General features: G+C 46.6%; 1 protein-coding gene across 1 annotated transcript in view; it reads right to left on the reverse strand.

Moving 5' to 3' along the window:
- The window catches only part of CSMD2 (CUB and Sushi multiple domains 2), a 580,178-nt gene that overhangs the window by 164,743 nt on the left and 395,661 nt on the right, over positions 1-19,774 (reverse strand). Inside the window, exons 21-24 of the mRNA XM_040974400.1 lie at positions 18,892-19,080; positions 13,449-13,618; positions 2,004-2,160; positions 571-762 (exon numbers count right to left, since the gene is read on the reverse strand). Coding sequence (XP_040830334.1) covers positions 571-762; positions 2,004-2,160; positions 13,449-13,618; positions 18,892-19,080 — 708 coding nt within the window. The remainder of the gene's footprint in view (positions 1-570; positions 763-2,003; positions 2,161-13,448; positions 13,619-18,891; positions 19,081-19,774) is intronic.

A 19,774-nucleotide genomic window follows, 5' to 3' on the forward strand; every position in this document is an offset into this window, starting at 1 on the left:
TGATGCATGCACGAAGTCCCTGGATAACTTCTGCTGACATTCAAGAACCATAGCAGGCTTTGGGAGATGCAAGTTCATGATTGTATTCATTTCAAAGTGTGAGACCAAGGCTAATTCCTTCTCTTCTATTTTGTTCTAATGCTCCCCCAGGAAGAAGAACATGAGGCCCATCCTCTCCCGCCCTGCCCCCTCCATAGGAGCCTGAGATATGGAGTGAGCTGGATTCTTGGTGTCTCAGTCAACCTGGAATACAGGCAAAAGCTTCCCTTTGCCACCTCCAGTGGTGTGGCCCCTTCTTCTCCATCACCTTCATTATAGTTCTGAGGACACGGCCTGGTTCTGGTCCCACTGGCTGACTTGGAACAGTGGCAAGCCACCTCCTGACTGTGCTACTGCACAAGTGCAAGGAGGGATGAGAGTGAGCAAATGGAGAACAGGCAGGCGATGCACCAGGCCTGTTGACAGGAGGATTCAGATCAGGGAATTTACCCTTTTGATCCCAGGCCCTAGAAATCCTTGAAGAGAGCTGAAGCTGGGGAGGAGGGATCTGAAGAGCAAGAAGCCTCCTACCGACACAGGTGGGCAGTGGCCGGTCCCAGGTCCTGCGCTCGCCACTCAGACACAGCAGCTCCTCACTGCCTCGCAGGGTGTAGCCAGGGTCACAGCTGAAGGTCACAGAGCTTCCTGCAAAATGACCCCCGTCATGAACCTTGTAACCAAACTGGGGAGTTCCTGGATCTTCACACTTGATGAGTTCAAAACCTGGGAATGAGAGAAGAGGTTGTGTGAGCAAGACTAATGGTGGTGGAAGGGCTGCGTCCTCTGCTCCCTTGGAGCCTACATCTCCAGGAAGATGCCCTCAGTCATGTCCCCGAGCGCTGATGGGCTCACCGCTTAGGAACACCTCCATGTTTCTCAGGGGATTCCCTCCACGGCTGAGACCGTGTGGAGGAGCCCATGATCCCCTGTTGAAATATGTAAATGACTCAGGCATTTAATAGCTTTTCAGGTCTAGGGGCTAGATTTTCCATTTGTTTTGCTGACCCCAGAGCACTTTGCCAGCAGGAGCTGTTCCTTCCATTTTGCTCATGGATGGGGTTGGGTAATATGAAAATGTCACTCTGAATGCATGCTTAAAAGCTCAATTATGTCCTGCTTAAACATCTTCTGTTGAAAGAGGATGGGAAGGAAGCAGACTGCTACCGGGCTTCTGCTCCATGGGCCTTGCCTGCATCCTCTCATTGGTTATTCACAGGAGTCTTACAGAGAGGTATAATTATCTGTATTTTACAACTGAGAGCGTGGACTCAAGAAGGTTAAGTAAATTGTTCCAAACTCACACACTTTTCAGGTAATGGAAATGGAATTCAAGTGTGGCTCTATTTAATCCTCTCCACGGAACCAGGTCATTCACAGGCAGAGACCCCTCTCCACTGGGTACCCCCAAGGCCAGGTGAGGGGGATCTTGAGTATGCTCTTTGGATTGCTCTTCCTAGCAGATGTGTTGAGATGTGATTCACCCACTTAGAGTGTACAGTTAATCCAAGGGCATGCAGTCTGTTCCCAGAGTTGGGCAACTGTGACCGCAGTCAGTTGTAGAATCTCCCCATCACTCGCATGGGGGCACCATGCACATTTCCTCCCTGCATCCCAGGCAGGTGCCTGTTTACTTTCTGACTTTATGATGTGCCTGCTCTGGACAGCTCAGACAGACCTTTATAGTCTGATCTCTCCTTTAGTGTCGTGTGTGCAAGGCTCATGGTATTGCCTTTGCAAATCTCGGCCTTTCATTCCTTCCCATGGCAACTGGACATTGCACCATAGGATGATATCACATGATCCTACCATTCATCAGTAAATGGAGACTTATTGGATTTGGAAAAAGAAAAAAGAACGCTGTAAGAGTGCATTCTTTGGGTCTAGTGGAAAAGCAGAAGCTCAAATACAGGATTACAATGGGAAAGCTGGACTGGGTGACCTACTCAGATGCAAAGAAGACTTACTAGAAAAGTGAAGCTCAAAGCCCTTGCTGGTGTTTTCCGCATCCGTGATGAAATCAAGCCACAGACTGCTGGATGTGCTGTTCAAAGTCACTCCCAACATCTCTGAGCGGCTGAAGACCCCCAGCAAACGGGCAGAGTTGTTGTTGCCGTCATAAACCTAAACACAGGACAGAGCCCAACAAGATGTCATCAATATGGCCTTATTTGGAATCCCTTCTACCCCCAAGATCCTAGCAGTGGTGACAACTGTTAGGGGAACAATGAGTTGTCAGATGGGAGCAGGATGGCAGAGGAAAGGGTTGTGGTTTCCCCTTGGTATGCAATCTGTGCCCAGGTCATAGCTAGTGTGACTCTAGTCTTGGGAGCTGGCTGCTCACCTAACCTTTCTAGTGGAGATCTGAACTTGTTCCTTCAACCCTAACATGGTGCTAGCTTACTCTCTGCAGCCTAGGAAAGCCTGGAGGGGGTTGCCTGATGCCCCAGACCATCTGTTTCTGCAGACTGGCAGGCTGAGCGCATTCGGCTTTGCTCCTTGCTAAAAACTCATCCTGTCCTTCCAGGAGGGAAAGGCAGTGATGCTCCTGCCTGGCCCCATCCCATGTGGCATTGGCCTGTCCTGGTCCCTCTGAGACCCAGGCAGGAGGGAGTTAAAATGACCAGAACTACCCCTTCCCTAAGCCCAGTCTCTGTCACTTTCCCCCCCAAATGAAGGCTCCAGTGAGGGCATGCTGGGCTTGTCAATGATGGGATCGTGCAGGCATCTGGCTCCCCCGATTCCCATCTGTCCCCTGAACGTCTGAGCACCAGGAAACACAACAATCATTGAAATAATGAACTGGCTCCCCAGGTTTTGAGGTTACTGCTCCTTTCCAGATAATTGTACAAATACCAACAGAAGTTGTGATTGAGTGAAAGACCCCTGGCGCTTTGGTAAATATCAAAGACAGGATCTATGGGTGGGTGATGAATATTTGTGCATGACACACAACGTGGTGCCAGCTGCCAGCAAATTGGAACAATATTTCCATCCCGCCATTTATGAAGCAGAGCTTTCTAAAAGCAGCCATCCTTCAAGCTAACAGTGCTGTATATTACAGAGATTTGTGGAGGCTCCTGGGAGCCTCAAGTCTGTTTCCAGATTCAACGTGCAATTGCTGTGTCTCATTAATAGTTTGAGAGAATTCTGGGGTCCCAACTGACACTGCCATGACATCGGCTCAAGGAGTTTAGACCACTGCTGTATACACATTAATACATCAATATTCTTATCCATTAAAACCTGGGCTGGAATTGATGGATCGAGGCATTATTTGACAGTGGATGCTGACATTCCAATAAGAAAGACCACCGGGCATCATGTGCCCTTTTAGTGGAAGACAGACCAACACATACACAGCTAACTTGTCAACAAACTCAGACCAGATCTGATCAAGACACTGGATTCTAATTTCTGACCCACAGGAGAAACTGAAGGCCAAGGAACAAACTAAATGATACCCTGGGAGAAGGCAAACTACAGAAGTGTGAGGGAAAAAAAAAAATCCACAAATAAGCCTACAAAGAGGGGAGAAAAAAATAGAGAGATGGAAGAGAGAGATTCAGAGTAAAAAACATCTGAGATCATGGGTATTTGAACCCCGAGTCAAATAAACTGAAAATTTTCAAAAACACCATGACATTTAGGGAACAATTGGAAATTCAAAGAGTCACTGGACATATGTTGGCACCCAGAAATTATTGCTAATTAATACCTAGTATACTGGGAATGTAATTTCTTCTTCAGTTCCCAAGCATAATTCATTTTAATTTCTTAAGAATAAAAATGCTATTTGTGTCATTACCATAGAATCTCCCTTGCAGAAGAACTTCTCAAACAGAAAGGGCCAAGCAAGGGAAAAACAACTTTCACCACTCATCACTCGTTCTCCTATGTCTTTCTTTTCTTGCGTAGATGATTCTATGTTTTTTTTCCCTTTAAAATAGATTAAGTACAGATACTGCGTAGCAACATATTCTTTCATTAAATAGGGTATCTATATTTTTGAAGTCATGAAATATTGTTTTAAAGATTCATTTTATTTTTATTTGAAAAGCAGAATTACAGAGAGAGCAGGAGAGAGGAGAGACACAGAGAGAGATCTTTCATCTGCTGGTTCATTCCCCAAATGGTCACAGTGGCTGAAGGCGGGCTCATTCAAGGACTTGGGCTCTCTCTTGCTGCCTTCCCAGGTCATTAGCAGTAAGTTGAATTGGAAGTAGAGCTGCCAGGATTGGAATCGACACTTATATGGAGTGCTGGCACTATAGGCAGAGGCTTGGTTTGCTATACCAAGACCACAGTCATCCAATATGTATTCACACACATATATATATTTGTATTTATGTAACAGCATTTTAACACAACCAATAATATAACTACCTATATATATCAGTGTTCAAGAATTGTGCCCTAGCACATATGAGGCACTGAGTAAATGTATGATACAAATAAATCAATGTTTTCTTCTAGTATTTTTGTCCTTTTACGCACCTGGAGTTTATTTTGGTATATGATCTAGAAAATGTTACCAATTCTCCCTGATGAGTCATTTCAACAAAACTTGTTTGCAAATATTTCATCCACCACCAATTTTAGATCCATTTTAATCATATGCATAATTTAATGTACGTATTTATTTCATTTATTTCAGAAGTAGAGAGAAAAACAGATGGAGAGAGAGTAAGCACCCTGCCCTCTACTGTTTTATACTCCAGATGCTCTCAGGCTAAGCCAGGGATGTAACCGCCCAAGCCTGCACCTGCTGCTTCCCAGGGTATACACATCAGTGGCAAGCTAGGCTTGCCGTGGGGTCAGGACTCAAACCCAGGTGTTCCAACAAGAGATGCAGGAGTCCCCAAGGGTAAACACACACATGTATGGATATAATGTATGGAACATGGTGTATATTTGCTTTTGTCAGTTTTTTCAAAATTATCTATTCTTGTACATGACCAGCAATGTTTTTTTTAGCTATTGCTTTTTCAAATTTTATTTATTTATTTATTTATTTTATAGGAAAAGCAGATTTACAGAGAGAAGGAGAGACAGAAAGATCTTCTATCTGTGCATTCACTCCCCAAATGGCTGCAATGGCTGGAGTTGAGCTGATCTGAAGCCAAGAGCTTCTTCTGGATCTCCCATGTGGGTAGAGGGTCGCAAGGTTTGGGGCCAACCTTCACTGCTTTCCAAAGTCATAATAGGGGGACAGATCAGAAATGGAGAAGCCAGGACATGAACCGGTGCTCATATGAGATCCCAGTTCTTGCAGGTATGTGATAAGCTAGTTGAGTCATTGTATCACCAATGTTTTAGCTATCATACCCTCGCCATACATTAATATTTAGTAACATAATTTCTTCTTTAAAATTATTATTAAACTATTATTAATTATTTAATGATTATTTAATAATTAATTTAAAATAACTTTAATTATCTCCCACATTTACTCCTCTAAATAAACTTGAGAAGAAGCTTTAAAAATTAAAAATGAAGCAAAATCACCCACACCCCACGAAAACAAAGCCTGTGCAATTCTGAGTTCCATCCAATGTATGGATTGATCTGAGAAAAGAAATTAACTGTGGGACATGGAGTATTCTTACCCCCACACAGTGTCTGATTTCATTTAATCAAATTATCTTTTAAGAGTATGCCTCAGGAAAATTCTGTTTGTTCCTAGATATTTCTAGACTTTTGCTTGCTATTGGGAAGTGGGCCTTTGCGTATGTTTGTGTACCAACAGGATATTGCCTGATGGTCTAGTTCATTGCTATCTGCAGGTGAAGGGGAGATCTTCTTGAGGATCCCAGGAATTCCCACGCACAGCCATTGCCCCTAACGAGACGGGCCCACGGGACGCTGGCCTCAAAGCCAGCAAGGCAAGTGCGGCCCTTCACATGCAATCGCGCACTGGGCACACAGGTATGTCCCTATAGGGTGGCCGGCACACGTCTAGCGGGAGAAGCTGGGTACGGGGAAGGTTGGCTATGACCAGATTGCTCTCCCACACGAAACAGAAGAACAACCCACGCCAGTTTTCCTTGCTCTCTATCTTTGCCAATATCGGTACATGCAGGCATTGCTGTGTTTTCCAATTTGATGAGTGTGAAATGGGATCTCATTTTAATTCACATTTCCTTGATTACCACTGGAGTTGAGCCTCATTTCCCGTATTTATCAGCAAGCCTCCTTTCCTGTTTATTCTCTCTCTGTCGGCAGAGTGTGCACACAATCTCCTGGCACTTATTTTATTGATAACAGCTTCAGAAAAAATTTGTGTAATTCTCTCAGTCAGGATTCTATACATCTGGCGGAGCTCATTCCTAGGAGTCTTAAAGTTTGTCCTATTTTTTTTTTCCTTCACTACATGTGTTAAGTGGTACTGGTTCTGGTATCACTAGCATATTATTTTTTATTTTCTGAATAATTCTCTACACTGCTTGCTGGTTTGTATAGGAGTTGAAGAGGTATAATTGTACTGGCTTGAGTCTTCTGTACCACTAACAGTACTCTGAATACTAGTGGAGGTGGTTTGACTTTCCTGGACCTTCTTAAGGCAGTTTTGTTCTTAAGTATGGGAATTGCCATAAGCTGTTGGTAGCAACTGATTTTTTAAATCAAATCATAGAATGTTCCATTCATAATTTATGAGATTCAAGAAAGGCATGAATGAGCACTGGGTTTCATTCTATGATGTTTTGGTTGTACTGACAGGATCATGTGATCTATTCCAATCTGGATGTGAGTTGGAACTACATGAAGCTGTCAATATTTGAGCTTTTTTTTCCCCCACAAGAATGGCAATTTCATATGGGCTGTCCAACAATATTATGACTTTTTCATTTCAAAAGGTTTATGTATTATTTGAAAGGCAGAATGACACAGAAAAAGAAAAGGACAGAAAAGGATGGGGGAGAGAGAGAAAAAGGGAATGACAGAGAGAAGAGAAGATTTTTCATTTACTGGTTCACAGCTCACATCAGGAGGGCCTAGGGCAGGCTGAAACTAGCAGCCAGGAACCTCATCACAGGTCTGCCGTATGGTCACCAGCTTCTCCCACACAGGTAACAGGGACTCAAGTGCTTGAGCTACCATCTTTTGCCCTCCCAGGTGCATTAGCAGGATGTCGGATCGGAAGTTGTGTAGCTGAGCCTGGAACTGGGCACTCTGAGATGGGATGTAGGCATCCCAGAGGTAGTCTGATCTACTGCACCTCAAAGCCAACATCATTGTGAATTTCCTAATTTTTATTTTCCTGGACTCAAGCCTGTTTTGTCACCTTCGTTTTCAATGCATGACAGATTCAAGCTCATACTCTGTCCAGGATCAATGCTCAGATGAACAACCAGCTTACTACTCTCTGCTACTATTAAAATTCTTATTTTAATTACAAATTGTGAAATTATAGTTGCATGTATTTATTGGGTGCAAAGTGACATGATGGTTTGTGAATGCTATGTGAAATAATTAACCAAGTTAATTATTGTCATCATCTCAAATTCTATCACCTTTGGTAGTGAGAACATTTGAAATTTACTCCCCTAATGATTATGCAATACACAACATGTTGTTACTACATTCACCAGGTTGTGCACTGGAGCTTAAAAAAAAAAAACCACTTCCTGTCCAATCGAAACTTTGCACCCCGTGGCCATCCTCTCTCCCTTCACTGGCCTTAGTAACCACTGTCCTGCTCATTGATAACAAATTTTCTATTTTACCTCATTGAAGACAATGAGTTGGAGATGGGTCTTTATTTTTCTCTTTTCTGAAACAGTTTGATTATTGTGAGGATGAAGTACTTCTCCGAGATTAAACTTTACCTGTAACATAGTCTAGGCCTGGGGCTTTAGGGAGAGGCTGGGAGAATTTTAATATTTTAGTGGCTAGGGATTTATAGAGATTTCCATTTTTAAATATCAGTGTCTTTTATCTGTAAAAATTTACATTTTGAGTGGGAAATGTCTGGCCCCTGGGTCATATAAAGTCCACAAAATCATTTGATCAGACCTTGCCAGGGCAATCACACGTGGGACTCAAAATTCAAGAAATCTAAAGCAGGTTGATGTTTGTGCTGATAATTTTGTACGGCTTGGAAATGACATCAGAAAAATCCACTTAGTTTTCCACCGGAAAAGGCTCCCTACCTCCCAACACTGGCTGGGCCTCCTGATTCTCACATCAGAATACTTGGGACCAACCTCCAGCTCTGATCCCAGTTTCAGTTTCCCACTAATTAATACCTTTGGATCCACAGGCCATGGCTCATGTTATGGGATTCCCATACCCCATAGGTGAGACATGGTTGAAGTCCCAGCTCCTGATTTTGTCCTGGCCCAGCCCTGACCAATGCAGACATTTGGGGAATGAACAAGCAGATGGAAACTCTCCATCTGATGGTCTCCTCAAAAAACAAACATTTTCTGATAGTTCATCATTTTCTTATTTTTGTAATGTCAACTATAATTATCTTCCTATTTTCATTCTTAACATTACACAGTGTGGCATCCTTATGCTTTGATTAGGCCTGCCAGATACATCTACTTTATGAACTATTCTTATTCAAGAATGAGTTGATTTTGTTGATAATTTCCGTTGTTTATTATCTTCCTTCATTTTCCTACTTTCTTGGGATTTATTCTGTTATATTACTTGAACCACCAAAATTCTCATTTATCTTTAACCTAGGTGATATGTCAGAGACTAACAGAAGTATATTAAAATCTTCTACAATGACTGAAACGTTATTAAATTTTTTTTTTACATTTCCAGCAGTTTTTATTTAATTTATTCATGCTATGTTATTTGGGCCATAAAATTTTACTTTGGATTGATTGTACATTTTATTAATATAAAAGAATCTTCTTTTTAATTTCCTTGTGAGATGTGGGAGTTCTTAGAATTCATCTTACAATAAACCGATTTCATTTCTCTGTGCTGTTCTGCCTTCTGCTCGTTGCCTCCGTCCCCTGTTTTAATTGGATGATCATGTTTTTCATCTCTGTTCAATCTTTCACCATCTCAGATATCTCTACATTACTGCCCGTTTTGTGCCACCAATATAATATTCCCTCAAATCTTGTTATGAATACAAATTGGGAGCTTTTAAAGCATGTTTCTTTTCTCTGCTGTTGACAGAGGGGGGAAATTAGCCCTAATTTCTCAGAAAGGTCCCTATTTTCTAATCTGCTGGACATTCCATCCATCTTGCGGATTTCCTTGTTGGCACACTACCATGGAGAGAGAGCCAAAATGGAGAGTGGAGATACTAACCATCTCTAACAGAGGGCAGAAGAGGAAAGCCAGCAGAGGCTACAGCAGGAACACTGGTTATTCCTGAGTGTAAGTGTGTGTGTGTGTGTGTGTGTGTGTGTGTGTGTGTGTGTGTGTGTGTTGAATCTGCCCACTCTTGCAGGCACCAACCACTGCAGGACGCTATGTTCCTGGTTCACTAGAAGAGCAAAAACAAGGCCCAGTGTTGTGTTGAGTGGGGAAAATTAAGTCTGTGCCCTCTTAGACCTGCAGATTTCTGGCACTTAACATACAGGCAGGATTCTACTTCCTTTGTGGCAACTGTAATTTGATTATGCCCTTTCTTAGTCCTGGGTATTCATCTGAAGACATGTCTTTAAGTTGTACATGATTTGCTGGAACCATAGCATACACAGTAGGTTAAACCTCTGCCTCCAATGCCAGCATGCCATAGTGGTGCTGGTTCGTAGACCTGGCTGCTACACTTCCTATCCAGCTCCTTCTTACAGCCTGAGAAAGCAGCAGAGGGTGGTCCAAGTCCTTGGTATTCATTTTTCCCATATAGAAAACGCAGAGTAAGCTCTAGGTTCCTAGCTTTCAGCCAGCCCAGCTCCGGCCACTTACAGCCATTTGGGGAGTGAACTAGTAGATGGAAGATCTCTCTCTCTGTCTCTCATCTCTTGTAAATCTATATTTCAAATAAAAAACAAAGAAATACCTATTTTTAAAAGTTGTGCATGAGAAGCAACCTTGCCTTACTTTCAGGGCCAAGACCACCTTTCCTCATCTTGCTGTCCTTTGGCCATTCTAATGGGAACCTGCAGATGATGTGGCTAGATGCACTTCCTTGCCAATTGGAGCTAGAAGCTATGTTTCCATTGCACATAGAAGCCTTTCCTGTCTTGCTTCTGCCAAAGTAGAAGCAAGAGCTACCTGGTGGGGATGCACATAAAGGTCAGGTGGTTCTGGGAGGGAGGATGGGCTACCAGGTGGTTAAGAAAGAGCTCAAGGGTTACAAATGTGAGCAAACAATGGGCACTGGCTTATGTCCTGGCTGCTCCACTTCCGATCCCTGGCCCTGCTTGTGGCCTGGGAAAGTAGCAGGGAATAGTTCAAAGCCCTGGGACCCCGCACTTGCTTGGGAGGCCCAGAGGAGGTTTCTGGCTCCTGGCTTCAGATCAGCTCAGCTGTGGCTGTTGGGGCCACTTGGGCAGTGAACCAGTGGATGGAAGTTATTTCTGTCTCTCCTTCTCTCTGTAGGTCTGTCTTTCTAACAAAATAAATAATTTTTTAAAACTTATATAAAAATGTGAGTAAACAGGCATTTCAAGGGTCAGAAATGCAAGACTCCAGAAAACTTGGTGCATTAAATCATTAAGTACTGTGTCTTGGGAGATGTGAGGTGTAGTGGAAGGGGCAGTCTTCCTTGGTCCAGGAGAATATCAGGGTTTCTTTGGTGGGATTAGAAATCCTTGGGATTAGGGATATGGCAGGCTCTGGGATATAGTCCAGTAGCCAGAGAAAGATGTTCTTTGAGGTGCTCTGGGCTCCTTTTGCACATACCTGCATTGAGATGGATTTGAATCTTAAACAGTTTTAAATAGCAGGGCCTCTACAACCAACTGCAGGTGCAGACGCGTTCTGCAGCCCATCTGGAAAGCCCCAGCTACTCATACCCCAGGCTCCTTCTCAGGAGGGAGGGGATAGAATAGGGAGGGAATGTACCATGTCATCCCAACCGCCCTTTGCTCCTTGTCCCCACTTTAGCCCCTCATTCTAGATGTGCTAGAACACAGGGCCCCTTGCTTGGCCATTTCAGTCAGCTCAGTAGGCACAGCCTGATGTGCCAAGGAGGATGCTGAGGAGGCCTGGATGCAGCAGGAGGATCATCTCAACAAGGTCAGGCCTGATAGTAGAATGTTGTTCTACAGGGTTCAGGGCTGCAGAGACAAAGTCTGCATGCTGAGGAGTCATCCTAGGGAAGGCAGGAATGTCCACCCTCCCCAACCTGTAGGATTACCTGGGTCCTGTCCCCAGTGTCAGACCCTCTGGTCTCTAATCTAGGCTTTCTACCACCTGACTTCCTCGGAGTCTCTCTCTACCTATAGAACTCTCCTCCTGAGCAGACTCTCAACAGTGGAGTTGTATGGCCATACCTGTTGAATCTGTCTTAGCTGATCTTCTGAATCTATACCATCTTGGCAGGGAAGCTTGAACGCTGATAGACTATGATCTCCAGCAACCTGGGAGCCATTTCTGCCTGCTCTGTTATAACATGTTCACAGAAACCCTGCACATGCTTCCCTTAAAACCCTCAAATTAACCTATACCTTAAAGCTGCCCTTGGCTACCAACAGCCATCATCATAGAAGGCCTGTGCCTATCTGGCTCAGATTCCTTCCATCTGTCCCTCCATGGAGAAGGCGACAGTCCCTCTGGGCTTGCTTCCTGGCTGTATCCTTCAAAATGAGTAAGTGGATGGGGAAGTGAGTCATGCGCTACATCTGAAGACACAATCCTTGGAAAGCCCTTGTCTTGGGTTCTTTTGTGGACAAATACACAAGTGCTCTATGTGGGGTTGAAAAGCAGAGCTCAGGAAGCTAGGCTCAGGTCTCCACTCCTGGGGTGTCCATCCCATTGAGAGCACTTCTAGAATCAACCAGTCATCTTATGGATGCATTCTCCTAAGGAAGAGTGAGAAACATTTTCAGTGCATACCCTGGCGGGCACATGCCCCAGGGAGCATGTCCGAGGTGTCACCTGTCCTTAAAAAGGACAGTGCAGTCATCATGCCCAGAGAGGATCCTACAGGATGAGGATTTAATGGTTTCTTTAGGGGGATTTTCCAGCACAGTGGCTTCAGGTTGTTTCAACTTTCCTCTTCTTTCTTCATCAAATTTTCTGTTTTCTAACCTCAGGCCTCCTTTGGCTACAGGGAAGACAACTGTATAGGGATAAGATAAAAGCTCTTTGGGCTATGATGAAAATGGTTATAATCTGGATGAGGTTTCCCTTTTGACCCATTTGATTCACGGCAACTCTTAAGATTTATTTAGTTTTATTGGAAAGGCAGATCAGATTTATCCAGAGGAGAGACAGAGAAAGATCGTCCATCCACTGGTTCACTGCTCAAATGGCCACAACAGCTGGAACTGAACTGGTCTGAAGCCAGGAGATTTTTCATGTCTCCCACACAGGTACAGGGGCCCAAAGCCGTAGGTCATCCTCTATTGCTTTCCAGGCCATAAGCAGGGCCTGAGATGGGAAATGGAGAAGCTGAGACAGGAACTGGCATCCACAGAGGTGCCAGTGCTTGTAAGGTGAGGATTTAGCCATTAAGCCATCATGCTGGGCCTGGATCCCTAAGGCAGCTTTTTAACAGACTATCTCAAGTCAGTTCTTTACACACACATACATGCATGTGCGTATGCACACACACACATCATCGGAAATATCCACTTAATCATGCATGAAAAAATATGAGACATTTGCATAATATTGTCCCAACAACTCCTTCTCCTTAACCCTTTGTCTAATCCAAGCCCTGTGATTCTTACTCTTGTGCACATAGTGAATTCACTTCCTTTAGCCCTGCTGCCTCCCAGAGACCACTATCACAGCATACCGCAGCTACTACCATGGCTAACTATCCAGCTGAAACCTGAAACACAGACTCAACACCAAACATACTGACCCAGCATGCACCCAGTGACAAGATTCCTCAAACCAAATAAATATGTAAACGTGGACATACATTCACACACACATGGCACTGCACTTATAAAAATACATTTACAGAAAACACGGCTACACACATGCACACATCTTAGGAGTTCTACGTTGTTCATGTTGACAGTCCCAGTTCGAAATGGAGAATCTGATCCATGGGCAGCTCTAAGTGAATTCATTGCTACTTTTTAGTACGTAAACCCATCTTCAGTCACACCTGCACTTGACAGCACGCAGTTCCTAAGCCAACTCTAGAACCATATTCTTGGGCACGCACACATGCTTCTCTCAGAAGAGTAAGGGCAATGGTTTAGGACTCAAGAGGGAAGGAGAAAGTTGGGGCTACTTACAGAAATGATCACGAGTGTGCTCACCCCACTTTTGCACATGATAACACACATACCCTATGAAGCCTATCACCTCACCTTAAGCAGATCTCCTTCGGCAAGCTCAAACGCCTTGGCCTTCAGCTGAATTCCCTTCCCTGGCTGGGTCTGGATGGAGTAGATACACTCGTGATTGTTGCTGTAGTTCACAGGGAAGTTGGGGGACAGAAGAGTGCCCTGGGTGCCCGTCACTGAGTTCCCACACTCAGCTGCAAAGAGAATCAAAATAATTCCCGGTTAATCCCCATCAGCTGCATCCAGAACACAGCTCACAGCTCGGGAAAACCCTATAAGGATGGCAAGGTCTTTGCCCACTTGGTGGCCAAAGCCTGTGTATCTGTCCATCCATCCATCCATCCATCCATCCATCCATCCATCCATCCGTCCAACTTATGACCATTGGATTATAGCACTATTACCTTTCTTCTTTCTGCTTGTGGTTCTCTTCTGCAGAAACAGAACTAACAATCTCTCCTCACAAACTCGGGCACTTCTGGCTTTCCCCGTGTTATAAAGCAACCCTTCCTCATGTCTGTTCAGGTAGGGCTCAAAGCAACAGAAAGGACTTGCGAGGGTGTCAGGGGAGGAGACAGCCAAGTGAGGAGAACAGAGCCTTGAGTACCAGGGAACAAAGAGGGGACAGAATGGAATAGCAATCACCAATCCCCACACAGAAGACATGATAAAACCTTGACAAGGATCAATCCGTTCAGTCCTCATAAGAGTCCCCATAATAGCTGGCATAATGATCGTTCTTGGTTTAAAGATGAGGAACTTGGTGCTCGGACCTTCAGCCCAAGCTTCCCAATTCATGAAGAGCAGGGAGCTCTGAACGGCCTCTCCTTTCTCTGGGAGGGTATGGTTCTTGAGGTTCTGGTGAAGGTTCTGGTACACTCCTACTGGAACTCTGCTCAGTCCAGGCCCCGTGAGATCACACCATTCTTGGGACAGGTTTATGCTCTGCAGGATTTCCGCCTTTCTCCTCCAGGTCTGCATATTTGCATTTGCGTAGGCATGACATCCTGCTTTACTTGTTACTCGTTATGATTACTAAGTTCCCTGTACCCAGGATCCCTTGGGGCTTGGACACACTCCTTCCCCTGCCTCACCTACTCAATGCTGGACCAGGCAGGGGAGAACTGGGGGCTCTGCAGTGGGCTCTCTAGGGTCATGAAGTCCCTTGCAGAGTTCCTACCAGCATGCACCTCCATTGTCTGCTTCTTGCCTGGATCCCACATCCATGCTGGTAGTGCAGGGCCAGCATCCTGCCTGTTGAATCTATGAATTTCCAAGATGTTGCCCAGACGGTCTGCAGAATAAATATTTGCCATGTGAAAGAATGAATGGCTATGGCATACAGTGACCTCAGAAGATGGACAGTCCGCAAAATAATTAGGTTCCGGGAGGATGGAACACATGTCCAGATGGCAGGCCTATGATTTGCCTGGAGCATGGGGAGTCTGCAGCATCTCTGAGCCTTCCATCTTTGAGGTTAGTGGAAGGAAACCTGCTTTCCCTGAAACATTCTTTATGCCTGGCACAGTTGTAGATGAACCCTGAAACCGATGGAGGAATCATTGTTAGGACTGTCGTCTACCTAACTGCCATAAGCCATGGTGTCCCATGCCCATGCCGACGAGGCATGTGGAAAGCCTGGGGACCAGACATCCTATGGGCTGTCTACTTGCATATTCTCTCACCTTCATGGCTACTTCTGGTCCTTCCAAGATGGTGACCACATGTTCCCCTCAAGCCCCCACTCTTCAGAGACCCTAGTCTCTGGATTTGGCAGTTCTGCTTCAGAAGCCTTTATAGAAGCCCTCATTCATTCATCTTGGAGGAGACATATAGCTTGGTGATCCTTTGCAAAACAACCAAGTGTCACACTGAATGTGCTGTGCTGGGGTTCACAGGACAGCGGCTGACAGGTGCACAGGGCACTGGCCACTGACATAGGTCTCCAGAGGTTGTATGTCTCCTGTGCGCCCTCAGATGAAGGGGGGCTGTGGAGGGTGCAGCTGAGAGTTGTGCACATTTAAATATCTGCTTCTCAGTGGCACCTGGGTAGCTCTGAGGAGCATCTCTCCACTATCTCTGGGCTCACATACCTTTCCTCTGATGAGGAAGAGGTATGTTACAGTGGGATCTAAGTGTGAACTCTGGAGCCAGATAGACAAGTTATTGCAACTCTTTGAACTTCAGGTTCTCCAATCTGCCTTCAGCTGGACACCAACATCGGCCTCATGAGACCACAGAGAATCACTGTGTGGTTTTAGGTGTAAGACAGCGAAACACAGGGCCCGGCGCGGTGGCGTAGTGGTTAAGGTCCTCGCCTTGCACACCCAGGATCCCATGTGGGCACCGGTTCTAATCCTGGCAGCCCCGCTTCCCTTCCAGCTCCCTGCCTGTGGCCTGGGAAAGCAGTCGAGGACGGCCCAGAGCTTTGGGACCCTGCACTTGCATGGGAGACCCGGAAGAGGCTCCTGGCTTCGGATCGGCATAGCATTGGCCGTTGCGCTCACTTGGGGAGTGAATGATCAGATGGAAGATCTTCCTCTCTCTCTCCTCTCTGTATATCCACCTTTCCAATAAAAATAAAATAAATCTTTAAAAAAAAAAGCGAAACAGATGGTGAAGGGGTAGCACACAGTAGGTCTTCAATCAGTACATGCCTCTTCTTTTAATCTGTCTGGATGAATCTTCCTGACTCCTCTGCTTTTATATGAGTCCGACCGCCTGGGGCTCTGGGACTGGCAGGAAGCCCAGGTGCTGATCTAGTGGTTACGTGGGGTTCACAGCTCCCTGGTCATTCCTGATGCCTCCTGCTCTTGGCTTAGTCCCTGTCAGATGACTTCTCCAAACATTGGGCTGGAGCATATTTCTGGCTTTCCTTCCCAGCCCTGGCTTCTCACATTAGAGCCGTAGGCCCCACCTGTGCCCCCAAGTGACCTTCTCAGCTTTCCCACCTGCTCAACAGCTTGGGGCCAACAGCTTCAGATGTGGCCAGTCCTTGGCTGGTCCCCAGGTCCTGATTCCCTGCCAGGGCCTTTGTCCTGGGTACCAGGGAGGGCGCAGGAGGGTGGAGGGACATGGCGCTCATTTCTGGGAGAGATTCCAAATGAACAGGAGTGAGGAGCAGATGCACTGAGAAGCCAAACACGGGCGTAAATGGAAACAAATAAATGCTCCAGAGAAACAAACAGTGGCAGGCACCAGAAAGTGCTGCTGCTGATTCAGATGTCTGTGACTTCTGTCATCCCCATGGGAAGAGGGCTATTTAAGAGCAGGGGCTGGCTCTCAGCCATCAGTCTGGGACTCCCGAGGCCAGGGGTTAGGGCTTCTCTGTCACACTGGAGCGCCCGAGGACAACTGCGTGCCTTCTTGCTGCAGATGGAGAGTCTTGTGGGGTCAGGGTTGTCTCTTCCACATCCAATTCAGGGACCTCTGAGGTCAGAGGTTGTGCCACCCCTCTCCAGCTACATTGGGAATTAGAGCTCGAGGCTGTCCATCTCCTGCTCAGCTGGGAGTGTTCCTGGTAACATCGTGTGGGGCTAGGTCATCCCATGGACACCTATGGTGTGTGAGTGCGGGTGTGTGTGGTGAACAGGACTACCCCTTGGGTTGGCACTCCAGTGATGCTTCTGGCCTCGCCCTCTGCAGCGGGGCTGGTAGTAACTAGAGGTGATTGTAATTGCTGTGCATTATTAATAACATGTGAAATGGAAGACAAATGCAATAACGAAAATATTGTGAGGTGTCATGAACAAACAGTAATTGGAATAATAAGAATGAGCTTCTGTAACGAGAACAATGAGACAAGAGCTTATGCAAGAAACCTGCTCCCCCTCCAACCCTCCCAACCACTTAGCTGGGGGTCATTTTCTGGAGACAAAAAGAGCTATTGCAGGTTGGTTAGAAAAGGACTGCCCTGGAGGGCTGTGGAGGGGGGTGCTTTGGGGACAAACTGAGGTTATTTCTGGGTCATGTCGACAATGGGATTCTGCAACTCTTGTCTCCATGCTTTCTTTCTTGGCTATCAATGAATAATGAAGAAAAAACATATGGGAAAATGATGATGCTATGGACTTAGCAATGGTCACCTAGTCTGGGATCAAACCTGAGTCTGGGGGTGCTGTCTCTGTGGTACAGGTGATGAAGTTGGTGTGGGAGGTTCAGTGGTCTGCCCCATCCACGGGAACAAGGTCCAGGGGAGTGCATTGGGACAGCATGTGGAGCTGTCCCCAACAAGGTGGGCCTTCCTGGCTTGGAGATGCTGCTTCGGGCTTTGGTCAGGGCAGCACTGCTTTGATTGGCTGGGAATACTTTATGGAGTTAGTTCCATGGGCAATAGTGAAGTGGGTGAGCATTCTATCCCATTAATTCATTGTGTAGCACACCCAGTCTTGCATGGTAAGCATGGAGCCAGCAGTGCCACAGACCTCACAGCTTAGTGACTGCAGCAAGTCCAGGCCCGGTTCCCTGGACTCTCACCCTATCTGTCCCACCCTCTGGCTCAGAGTCTGGGCAGTGTTCTTTGGAGGCCTGGCAAGAAGACAAGCAGGGGACTGGATTCAACACCCACCATTCCCCCTTGACACCTGTTCTTCCCAGCACTGGCTCCAAGCTCTACCTCAAACCCTCACTGTTCCCCAGTATCCTCGGGGCTCGGGGCCTTGGTACTTCCTTCTTCTTCCTTCTCTCTTTTCTCTGATACTGTTGGGTGCCTTGAATCCTTTCCTACTTCTTGTGAAATGCACACTAATGAAAAAGACTTCCCCGGTCACTCTTGATCCAAGTGGAGTCTTCCCTGAAGCACTTCCCAGGCAGACTTCCCTCTAAACCCCTTTACCTGCCCAACATATTACATTCAGGCTGCCTATATTTCGTTTACAGCTGTGTCCCCTTGTTGGAAGCGAGGCCATGAAAGGACAGACTTGCCAAGGTTTGTGTCTTTGCAAGACCTAGAAGCATGCCTACAGGTAGAGGATACTCCATCTACAAACCCAACTCTGGATCCCCCCAGCTGAATGAATGAGGTTTTACTTAGGGATTCTCCAAGAGTGAGCACCCAACTGGGTAGCAGGAGCACCCATCTACTCTACAGGATGGGGACTCCCCTTGGGCAAGTGTCCCACCTCCTTCCTATGGGCCCAGCCAGAATTCTGTGCAAGTGGTTTATCCTGCAACCATGGGCCTGGTGAGGGGGAGGAGGTGAGAGTGTTGATGTCTGCTTCATTTGCATGCACACTGTCCAACCTCTTTCCACTGGCCAGTGTAGCCTACAAAACAGCCCCCATGGAACAGCTGTTGTCATTTTCTTTCACTGATAAGGATGCTGAGGCGGAAGGAGGTTAGGTCACCTGCCTGGGGTTCCATCTGTCCACAAGCCCAGGCCCATGTGTGGGTCTACTACCTTGTATCAACTGACTAACATTGGGCCCACCCCATTAGTGAAGCAAAATGAAAGCACGTGACCACCTACCAACACACCTTGGCAGAGGCGAGCTCCAGAGGCGCCGTCTGCCCCCCAGGCACGTGATGCGGGCGGTGCCCTCCAGACGGTACCCGGGGAAGCAGGAGAAGGTCAAGGTGTCACCCACACCAAACTGCAGGCCCTTCCGGATGCTGTAGGCTGGGACCTCGGGTTCCTCGCAGGGCTCCAGGTCATACTCTGCAAAAGCAGCCCAGAAGGGGTGTGTTCAGGGTCATGAGGAGGCGAGGCAGAGAAAACAAATGGATGCTGGGGAGGAAGGTCTGGGCCAAAGGTGGAACCACACGCTGGCCCACAGACAGTAAGGTGGAAAGAAGCATGAAGCCAAGAGGAAGAGACCATGAGAGAGATGCAGGGAAGCCAAGCTGGTGTGGTCAGAGGCTTGACCACTGAGAACCACATCCTGGGGAGACTCAGGAGGTGCTGTACAATTTGACCCTTACCCACTTGGTCCCTTCATCTGAGTTCCGAGTCCTGCTTCCTCCTCTGTGTGTACTGAGCCAGCTCCATGCTATCTTTGTATCTAGAGGGTCACCTTTGCTGACCCAGCCTTGGATAACTCTCACTGCAGGACGAGATTCCAACTAGGCAGCCTGAGGCCAGATCTCAGCAAAGCTAGTACTCAGTCAGCTGGCCAGCAGGGAGCATGGCATTCACTGGAAGTGGGGATCTGCCTGTGCCCCTGGGGATATCACAGGAGTGATGAGGGTCTAAGGAACTCCTCATGTGCCAGGCCAGCCCAACCCAGGCAATGGCAGGGCTGGTGCTGAGCCCTATCTGTATTCCTAGAGGCCAGGCACCTCTTGCCTTTTGGGAGAAATTTTCTAGTGTGCCTGCACCTGGTTGATGGCCAGGGTGGGCAGGACACTGAGGT

The sequence above is a fragment of the Ochotona curzoniae genome, unplaced genomic scaffold (assembly GCF_017591425.1).
Source record: "Ochotona curzoniae isolate NIBS_2020 unplaced genomic scaffold, NIBS_Ocur_1.0 contig_2404, whole genome shotgun sequence".
Classification (NCBI taxonomy): domain Eukaryota; kingdom Metazoa; phylum Chordata; class Mammalia; order Lagomorpha; family Ochotonidae; genus Ochotona; species Ochotona curzoniae.